Source organism: Saccoglossus kowalevskii, chromosome 1 (assembly GCF_978046115.1).
Source record: "Saccoglossus kowalevskii chromosome 1, keSacKowa6.1, whole genome shotgun sequence".
NCBI lineage: Eukaryota > Metazoa > Hemichordata > Enteropneusta > Harrimaniidae > Saccoglossus > Saccoglossus kowalevskii.
The window spans coordinates 26,601,414-26,612,798 of record NC_140641.1 but is presented as its reverse complement, the minus strand read 5'-3'; the positions used below and the strand labels follow the sequence as shown (position 1 = coordinate 26,612,798).

Below are 11,385 nucleotides of genomic sequence, written 5' to 3'. Positions count from 1 at the left end.
TAACTCACACTGGACAGGTTTTTTTTTCACTGCTGGAATGTGGTAGACAAGACAATAGTACTGGAAATGAAATACACATACACCGAAATATCGAGTTAAAGCTCCTGGCTTTAATGCCTCTCAAAATTGTTACACGAAACAAAGCATAGAAAAATACAAGGAATAAATTCACTAAAAGTGTGCATTGGTTATAACTCATAGTTCCAGGATGTAGAAATGGGTTCAACAAAATAACGAAGAAATACAGGAGTCTTGCTTACATGGGAACGTTGTTATTCTGGATGGCACCGCTGACAGCAAGAGATCGCAGAGCAGTTCTTACAAGTCACACAGAATGATGGTTGAAGCGTGTATCACTTGTCTCACAAGATCGCAGTAGCTACACACAGGATACACAGTAAAATGATGAACAACAATTGTTCTCAGTCCACCCAATTTATAGGCATAAATGGTCCAGATTCAGTGACACTACCTGGGTTTCCACATGAGCCAATCAGAATGTGGTCAGAATGTGTCACGTAGGCAAGCCAGAAGATCATAAACAACATCTTTTGTTATTCAAATAGCAGCACACCTGGTAGATTCCAATTGTCCTCTCAAAAGTGTAAACACCCTTTGTTATGTCAATCACAAGCACACCCGGTATATTGCAACTGTCCTTCCAGAGTTGAAAGCAAGTATGACCTGTCAATTACCTTTACCACAGTTCCTCTTGTTTCGGAATTCCACGGGCCGATCCATTTGCGTTCCGCATCTTTGGGTCGACTTTTTTGTTATAGCGAAGGTTTTTATCAGTGCCAGTTTTTGTTTAACATTCTGCAAACACTAGATATTCGCGTCCAATGCTATCTAATAGTATGTATAACTGGATGTCTCCCCAACATAATATACCAGTGTTCGATCGGTGTCATCACTTAAACCAAAATAATTTATTCATATATAAATTTACGCGAAACTCACAGACCTCGACTTAGCTATTCAGGCAATACCCATATTTGCGGCGCTCCAAGGTTATCTCGAAACTGGACGCCATATATCAAAGGGATACCGGCTCATATAGTTGCAAACGTTGATTATGACTGAGATTTATTTTGCCGTATGTATCGCGTAACGCAGCAACCACGTGAATAGACGTTTCGACACTCTGTAAATAATACAATGCCTCATTTCTTTCAATATCATATTACGTAATTACAACGTCTGAAGGTTGTTGTTTATAATGAAATCTTATCATTATAACAGAGTTAACGTTTAATTAATGTATTCTATATTCACAAGTTCAAATTTTGAAAAGATTGAGCATACATGATATCTAGAAAATACACACACTAATGATGTACTGTACAATACAATATATCATAGTTGATTATTACTTACAGATAACTTCAACTACATACATCATTCATATAATATGATACATCATACCAATTCTCCTAATATTAATAATCACACCAAATGTGTTGAAGATAATACCTATATTTTTAATAACAATATAATAGATAAAACATGGTATATTATGATTCATATCTATCTATACTGCAAATGTGACACTATTAAGCTAGCCATCAAATACGAATACAAATAATAATAATAATAATAATAATAATAATAATAAATTTTATATTAATAATAATAGTAAATTTAATAATAATAAATTTATTTGAATTGAATTTAAATAAACTACCCATGCGCAAAAATATTAAAAATATCAATATCATTATATTAAAATCGAATTTAAACACACGGAATTCAATGGAAAAAATGACCTGACGGTTTAAAAGTTGTACCGAGGTCAGTAGTATAACTTAGTCACATAAAATAAATTTGCCGTCATAACATTTATCTGACATGTTCAGTTTGAACTAGTTAATTAATACATTTTTCATTGGAATATGACATAATTTTTACTGTAACATTGATATAATTGGTAATAATAATAAATTACAGACTTCAAATTAATTTCTTAAATTGTACATTATAAACTGCTTAAACAAACATAGATAACAATTTATACATAAGGTCATATGGTGTTGATATATATAAAAAAGTTCTTATATTGCATAATATGTATTATTTGCTAAAATCTAGATTATGAAATAACATGAGTGATACAATTAGGTAAACTGTGAGGTTTTGATTCAATGTTGAATCAGAAATGCCGTTCACCTCAAATATGAAGTTATGTAAAATGGATATGTGATTCATGAATTTTTGAAGTGGGTAATCGAAATAAAAAACAGTATTTTATTAGTTTTAATACTTGTTTTTTTTAATGTGTACAATATTAAAAAAACAATGTATTTACTGCTTTTCTAAATTTAGTTGAATTATGGTGTATCAATTTTGATTTAAATTATGTTACTACTGGTTGTTCCCCAACACGTGACGGTCTCCAAGCCCATTGACCAACTTTGTTCTTTCTCTCCTTCCGATATTTTCGACAAAGTAAAACAAAAAAATTCACAAATTCACAAACCGATATGAGTGATATACCTGCATAAAGTCCCAATGTCCCTCCGATGTCACTTAGGACGTCTTCCCACTGAAATGATAATAAGTAATAAAATAAGAAGTAGTTCATGAAAAATATTTCCTTTCATTCGGGTTTTGTACTGCAAGTAACAAAATCAAATACAATGAATGTATCATCTCGAAATATGTTGAGCAGCTAGCATAACAGAAGACCATATACAGGTTTAAATACATATATAGGTTTCAATTACTACCTCATATGCAGCTTGTTCGTTCACCAACTGGTAGTTCAGTGTTTCAAAGTATATTTCTAGTCGCACCAGGTTTGACCTAGATTATAGCAATAATAACAACTGTATGTGAATTATTTTGTATATATAGCGCATTGACAACCAACAATAAAAGTTACATATACAGAGCGTGAACAATTAATGGTTGCAGTTTACTATCTATGAATTGGTGGTGACTAAATATGAAACTACCAACAATACAACATACATATAAACGAGAATATATCATTGGTACTTAAGTCATACAACCTAGACATAATATTAGAACTAAGATAATCATAAAGTATTTTTTTCAAAATAATGAATGTTTGAGAGAATCGCAAAGATCCGATAATATATTTTTTTTGTAGAATATGGCACATCGCTTGATGGGTGTACTTATTAGCTCAGGACAGGACAGCTTCATGTTTCCGCCTCTACAGCATTGTCAACAGTGAACTTGGTATGGGATTAGAGCTGACAAATACTATTTCCTCCCTAATGAGAATGCTACCAGGGACACCTAGAAACTGTTTACCAGTTGCTCTCAACTCCACTTATACTTATCCAAGTAGGCCCCTTCAAGCTAGCTTGTGTCAACCTCACATTGAAGCATAATAAAAAGATGATCAAGTCTGGTGACCTGTGCGAATGTATAGTCAGCTCATATCTCTTCACATTAACGGGCTTCTAAAATGGCTGCATAGCAACCATCTTCCCCCTTTTCTCCTACAATCTCACAAAATATGTAATAACCCGCCTGGACATTCATGGTTAATATATTTACTTAGTGAAATACTAGAGGGAAATATGTTTGATTATTAGCTTGTCTAGGTTTAGTTTTCATCACCTTCCCAACCATCATTCAATTTGATTTGTGAAGAAAATTAGTGGATATTAACGAGGTACCTGAAGACTCTCAAACACAATGGGAATTTAGGTGAACTTATTAGTCTAGCCATATTTAATTGTTTCATTATTCCTTGGTACTGCAAGTATGTCTTGGTTTTAATAATATGGAGAAAAAAAAACTAGTTTGAGTTTTATAAAAAGAGAAATAGAGCAAAGATGTGAATTACGGCGTTGGAGTAGTAGAACGAGGTACGTGGTAATGAATAATGAAATAAAAATATGATTTTTGTAATATACTCCCAATTAAAAAAAAAAAAACTACACTCAATTGTCTGAGCATGAAGTAAAAGCGCCGAAAAGTAAAATTACACTGATGAATTGCCAAAATGTCTCATTGTCGCCATCATTTTTGCATTCAACGCATTAGAAGACGAAAGTTTATTTCGATAATGTTTAATGATGATTATTTGATAGCGTACCATGTTTGTGTTCTATGTAAAGATTGTTCATCATGGAATTATTTGGTATGACTTTATCGCAAAACTCGCAGTTTTGAGAGATGTGTATCCCTGATCCACACTAACGCCGTTTATGACATCTTATGAATCAGTATATGATTAATTTGGTTAGTGTGTCATGCAAACATAGTATAGTATTTATACGTCATATGATACATGCATATTACCTAGCTGACTGCATGTCGTTAACGTTCTTTAACTTGGAATGTTGCCATTTCAACGTCTTTAGAAGCTTATTCTACATAAAATATATACCATTCATAGTTATATAAATACATAAGCATTCACATAATGAGAAATAGAAATTTCACTTGATAATATTGTCAAATAATTATCAAATACATACCAGATATACATCTGATGGCCACAGTGACTGTGATAATGTCATATCATAGTTTGTTTCTCTAAAAAAATACACGTTATTGGTTAAGACAAATTAAAAATTAAAAAATAGACTGATATAAACTACGCAGCGGGTGTAATGCTTGGAGGTTATTTATGGAATATACTACAAGTATTAGGACTTTTGACAGGCCACTCGCGATAATATAAATTGGATATTTTGTTACTATGTAGTACACACCACATCTGTACACGACAGTATTTGTATGCTAATTTGGCAAATATGTATGAATATAGTGTCGTTAAATTACGATGATTCAATTTTAGAAACATTCTTGTTTGCAGTTTAAAATTCATATTAACTCAAATAAAAACTTGGTTCTGTAACCACTTTACAAAGCAGTTATAACGCTTCCATTAATACCTCTTACAGCCTTTGTATGTTTCAGGCGAATATTTATTTCAGTTTTGCTTCAAAAATACATAACGATACTTCAACTATGCCTTAAACGGTTTCAAATACCCAGGGAAGTGTTCCATGTTCTTTTTGTGATGGAGTGTTCGTATGCAAAGGATGTTCCACACAATAAAGAAGAATTCGGTGATTTTTTTTAGCGGCGGGCCTAATGTTAACCCAACGTATCGTTCGGCTGTGAAAGTTCGATATTTCTTCCCGGATTTGTAGGGAACCGTTTCCCGTTTCTTTATTTGGTTTCATGTCTTGTTTAAGATAGCTGCCCTTATATAGTAAATACCGGTGTATGTCTAACGTGTGATAAAATTTGTTTTGGATGTTCTTTTGTACATCGATAACACAGTGAAAATAGAGAAAATCGCGATATTTTAAGACGAGCGATTTATATTTCAAAATTCGGTGTAAAATAATACGAGCCTATTACTTTCCTGTTGAGAAAAACGTGTTATAATTTCGTAATAAGATAGGATGCAAATACCCAGTGAGTGCATGATGTATATATGTAGTTAAGGAGTCAGTGGTATAATAATTAGGTATTTTCTGGAATTGTTACTTCTTGAAAATTGTAATACTTACTTGCACGGGGAAGGGCAGCTGCATTTTATCTTACCGATGTTATACAAATATTTGGTTAACTGCCGACACAAATCTGTGTAATTGAAACATATATATAATATATTAAATCGATACACAGACAAATCAAGCTTAAAGCGCGGTGGTCGTCGCGCAGCGCGTGTTCGAATTTCATGTAAATAAACAATGTATTTTACACGCGTTGTGTACGTCGCTATGAGCCCCATATCCACCATGACGCGGCACGACTATCGCCGCCCTTTAAAAGTTCATGACTCAATTTTATGATTCAATAATGATGCATTATTAACGTCAAATTTCTCAATGCTGTGTTCCGTAGACAAATTGTCAACTATTGCTTTTTGTTGTGATGACGCACATTTTACACAAGTTCACAACCATAAGTCTTGTAGTATGTTGATGGCAATTGGTTGGGACATAATAATAGCTTCCAATAACATACCTTGCGTTTCGTTTAAAAGTTGACATCGTGGTGCGTCGGTAAATAAATACTCAGCACATCCACAATAGTGTATTAATGCGTTTTCTGAGCATGCCTTCTCACATGACTATAATAAAAAAAAACTAACGTTAAATTAATAAATCGATTGAAGATATAACAGATGTTCAGCAAAACTACTGTATTCTGTGTCTTTTTATGTTTTTTTTTCTTTATCTAGCGTGATAACTGACGATTTTATTTTGATAACGACCAAAAATAACACCCCGAAACGTAATAAATATACATTAACATAATGTACATATCACTTCATGTTTATGCCATTCAACGCTCTCTGGAGTATCTCTACTAAACCATCTACTGGTGAACGTTAGTGGTAAATTTGGGGTATCTGCATTTTACATACCGATCCTATATTTCCCAGGGGGTGCATTCTAGAACACCATATGTGCAAATATCTGTACTCAATTTAATATGTATCTAATAAAGGATGGTAATTGAACACAATGTAACTGATAATACTTACAAGTAAAGAGTATGAATCATTACTATTTACCGTCTGTTCAGTCTGTCCATCTGTACAGCTGCCATATGGCCATGGCATGCGAACATTAACTTTCTGAAATATTGTTAATAACCACAATAATTTTGTTGTTATGTAGCAAATAGTTATATGTATTTCTACCTGGATTTCTTGTATCATATATTTTAACTGTGAATACATTGGTAAAATATCACAAAATTCATAACACATTAATCTACATCCTCATTGTAAAACCAATGTTGTACATTTCTGACATCTAATGTGTATAGAGGGGAATGACGTTTCATCACCGGAAAATGTTTTGCTGATACAATGACGACCGCCGCGTTTCTTTATTCTGGACTGCTGATATTCTGTTCACATTTGAAATTATATCTCTTCGCTCTTTTTAGTGAAAACATACAAGTAAAAATTGCTAAATACATTGTGGATCAGAAATATACCAAAACACACAATTCTTTTTTTAATACAATATATAATTGTATTGGCGTGTTCGTGATCTTGTTGTCAAAATCAAAGCTCACGAATACGTCTAAGAAGCGTCATTTAATTTCCGGTAAATAGAAGTTTCAAATGCAGTATTTTACCGCGAGGTACAATCATTTTATAATGTATAGCAATTGCGATCATATTTTTCAAACAAGTATCAGAGGACTGTAGTGAAATTGTTTTCCCAGCAAATGTAAAAATCGACAGTAAATAATTTAATACTGTTTATTATGCAAAAAAACCTAATTAAGCATGCAAATTAAATACATTGTTTTTACTGCGTAACGGAGGAGGAATGTTTACCCTCAGCAGGGATATTGAAAATAAACTGAAATGCATTACATCTAGTAAATTAGAACTGACTACAATTGTTACATAATCAAAAAGATTTGAAGAAAATGAATTTTCCTTATTTTGTTGTCTTATTGTTAACCTAATTAGTTACTGAGTAGTAGCTAATCATACCTCTTTCAGAGCTATGGAAGTGATCGTTCCAGGTTTCACAGTAATACCCTCATCAACTGGAAAAGACAAAATGTCACGTGGAAGGATTGCGACCCTGGCACCAGAATCTTGTCCATATATACTTAGATACTCCTCTTGCTCCGTGAAAAGGGTTAGTTGTAAACCTGAAATAAATAACACCAAACATTACAACTCGTGGGTTGGGTTCACTGATTAGTCGTTTATTTTGGAATCAATCACTGAAGCTGCAACTTCGATTTATGGTGTGGACTATTCATTTGGTCAACGTTTAGTATATGGAGATCTTGCTCTCGCTATCAACTTTATTTTCTCATAATTTTTACCAAACATTACAACTCGTGGGTTGGGTTCACTGATTAGTCATTTATTTTGGAATCAATCACTGAAGCTGCAACTTCGATTTATGGTGTGGACTATTCATTTGGTCAACGTTTAGTGTATGGAGATCTTGCTCTCGCTGTCAACTTTATTTTCTCATAATTTTACCATATGAAGATCCGGTTCCCATTGCTATCTTCTGTTCCTCAATACCTTCCACATTAAACTGGAAGCAGTTTCCATAGAAATCATCTTGGAATGTCACGAAATCACTGAAAATATTAATACAAATTTTAGTTGTAGTTAATTTTGAAACGTATAAACTGGTGGTCAGCAATTTTCATCTGTAGAAAGAGCTTTTAGAAATATTATACCACATATGGTATAAATATTGATTATACAAACGAAATATGTTCAACGTTGAATAAATTAGGATGTGTTCACTCTTTACTTCTTTGCATATGCCATGAAGTTTGTATGTATTTCTAATTTGGTCATGTATTGTACTACTAATCGTACGTTTGGTTTGTGTTCTATTTTCCTTTTTATGGATTCCGAATTTCGACATTGCTTTAGCTGTGTAATCCTAATTAACATTACCTCAGTTTACATTCCTCTGACGTAAAAGTGCACTGCAGAATGAAGTCGTCGATTTGATGACCGTATGCGGAAATTTCTGCCTCAGTTAATTTCAGAACTGCTCGCAAGTCACTATGATCAGGTGTTTTGCTGAACGTCTTAAATCGCGTCCAATCGGGGGGATCTTCGCCTTTGACACGGTAAAATAGACTGTCTTGATATATACTTTGAAAAAAGTGTTGATACACGTGTATATTTTGTGTGATGTCTTTGAAAACGTCTTTCCATACTGACATTTGTTCATGTTCTAGTTCATGTGACTCTGCAAATTACAAGTTTATATTGATTTAATGTCCAAAGTTTGTATTTGAAAATAACATATATAATCATTTAATAATCAACTTGTGTATGTACATGTGTATTTGTTTGTTAGCTAATACGTACACGGTAACATCACATTATTGTTTAGCGTTATAATTGAATAGCCAGCATTGATTATAAACACATTATTTCGAGAAGCTTTGCATAACGATAACATTCTATACGAATTCACGCTATTAACCTTGACAGGCAGGAGTATAGTTAAAATAACAGAAATGGTAGCCAGAATAGCATTTAGTAATTCGAATTGGAGTAGGTTAAGAAAATTAGACTAAATCACAAATCATAATTACATGTATTTGTGTCTCATGGCATAGTTTTTTTAACATAATTGCCTGTGTGAAAAAGGGACATAGGAAAAATACACCAATCCTGAATCGGATCCGTCAAAAATAAAAATATACACCTGCAATGCAATATAACCAAATTTGATTAGCCAAAAATTTGTTACGAACTCGTTCAAGTAATAGTTTCAATCCAGATTTTACTGCTATCAATTACTTCATCACAGTGTTGGCTCAGAATATACACACAAACGGAATTCGAACTACTAAGGTGGTCAACCGAAGTAGTTTAGGCGACACTATAGGGACGACCATGAGGGCGCTGTTCACATTGCGATGCGATGACGTCATAATGAACAGCGCCCTCATGGTCGTACCCATAGTGTATCCGAGGTGGAAGCATAGATTAGCATAAATGATGACGTCACAATAGGATTTCGTGCATAAATTAGCATAAATGGATGTAAATAGGTACGACCATGAGGGCGCTGTTCAAACTCGGATGCGATGACGTCATACGGGGAGGGATGACGTCACAATGGGAGGCCGTGCATAGCTTAGCATAAATAATGACGTCACAATGGGAATTCGTGCATAAATTAGCATAAATGAGGACCATGGCCGTAAAAGGGATCATTTGAATGAGGATGACGTCACAATGGGAAATTGTGCATACATTTGCATACATAAAATAGATGAGAATACGAGGTCGTGTCGAGGTCATCGTGAATACATTTGCATAAATATAAATTAGCATAAATGAGGACCAATGCCGTAAAGGGGATCATTTGAATGAGGATGACGTCACAATGGGATATTGTGAATACATTTGCATACATAAAATTGATGTGAATACGAGGTCGTGTCGAGGTCATCGTGAATACATTTGCATAAATTACCATCATTTTTTTAATTATTTTTTTTTTAATTATTTTTAATTATTTTTTTTTAATTGGACAGGCGTGGACGAAAGATTTTTCAGAATGTGTCATAGAGGGCGCTCTCTCTCACACACACACACTAATAAATACACGGCATTTTTGAAAACTAACGGAGTTTATTGCACAAAAGAAGTAAACAAGAATGAAATATTGACATGGAGTATACATTCATGGCGTGGTTGAGTATTTTTTTTAACGCCACGAAAAAAACATACGATGTGAGTAAGGAAAATAGTTGCGTAGCGTATAAATGTTTAGCATGATAAAATATTTCTTAACACCTCGAAAAATACGTACATACATGTAAATGTGCGGCGTGGTTAAATTCATTTTTCACGTCACGAGAAATACGAGTACATAAACGATTCGATTAAATACACGGAAGAGTGAAAAGTCAATAATTATACAGTAAACAGTGAACAATAAAAATAATTCATTCTATATATACATATGTTGTTCATCGTTTATATTTTCTTACCTCATATTTGCTTTGTTTTTGTAGCCTGGACTCACCCGGCACGAGTCCATACACAAAATAAATACAGTGTCCGAACTAGTTGACCACGCAATTTCCACTGGGCTCGCGGAATTCGTAGTTGGTATACCTACGCAGTACAAGTAAGAGTCTTAGGGGAGAACAACAAACACACTAACACAGGTATCTGTTTAAAGACAACATGAACTTCTATTCAATACTCAATAAATGAAGTTACACTCCTCTCATTAAGTGTCATAACTTGATATATCCAAAAGATTAAACTCCCTAACTAATGCACGTGCACAAATAAATCCTGGATACCTACTAATGATCCCTAACAACTACACTATATTACTGATCATTACAGTGAAAGTGAATCAGTAAGTCAACAGTAAAAGTTAACAATTATGTAGTTCCTTACAATGTGTAACAATCTCTGACCAACAAAGTTCTAATAATAATGTACTAACAGTAATGCAATAATTATCATGCACAGCAATCCCCACAAGTAAGGCCAAGCAATGCACCGTAATCACTTATAGTAATGTTCAACAGTAGTGTAACGATAATACATCATAAATGCTATCAATAATATTTAACAATGGTGTGACAATACACTGTAACTGGTAACAGTAATATTTAACAGTAGTGTGACAATACACCGTAACTGGTAACAGTAATATTTAACAGTAGTGTGACAATACACCGTAACTGCTAACAGTAATATTTAACAGTAGTGTGACAATACCCCGTAACTGCTAACAGTAATATTTAACAATAGTGTGACAATACACCGTAACTGGTAACAGTAATATTTAACAGTAGTGTGACAATACACCGTAACTGGTAACAGTAATATTTAACAGTAGTGTGACAATACACCGTAACTGGTAACAGTAATATTTAACAGTAGTGTGACAATAC

General features: G+C 33.6%; 1 protein-coding gene across 1 annotated transcript; it reads right to left on the bottom strand.

Moving 5' to 3' along the window:
* Positions 1-2,353: 2,353 nt before the first annotated feature.
* Positions 2,354-10,466, bottom strand: LOC146750805 (epithelial sodium channel subunit beta-like). Its single transcript, XM_085497395.1, has 10 exons — positions 10,462-10,466; positions 7,967-8,070; positions 7,460-7,623; positions 6,488-6,580; positions 5,965-6,070; positions 5,505-5,577; positions 4,458-4,515; positions 4,279-4,349; positions 2,727-2,802; positions 2,354-2,542 (listed from the first exon to the last, which is right to left on the bottom strand). Exons 1-10 carry the CDS (start codon positions 10,464-10,466, stop codon positions 2,354-2,356), a joined length of 939 nt encoding a protein of 312 aa, XP_085353521.1.
* Between the last annotated feature and the right edge of the window lie 919 nt (positions 10,467-11,385).

What these genes read in the sequence shown, in the direction of transcription:
- LOC146750805 (XM_085497395.1), bottom strand. An exon ending in ATGATTCATACTCTTTACTT is followed by an intron (nt 6,071 to 6,487) that starts GTAAGTATTATC and finishes TTTTTATTATAG; the next exon opens with TCATGTGAGAAGGCATGCTC. An exon ending in AGCTGCCCTTCCCCGTGCAA is followed by an intron (nt 4,516 to 5,504) that starts GTAAGTATTACA and finishes GTATTTTTTTAG; the next exon opens with AGAAACAAACTATGATATGA.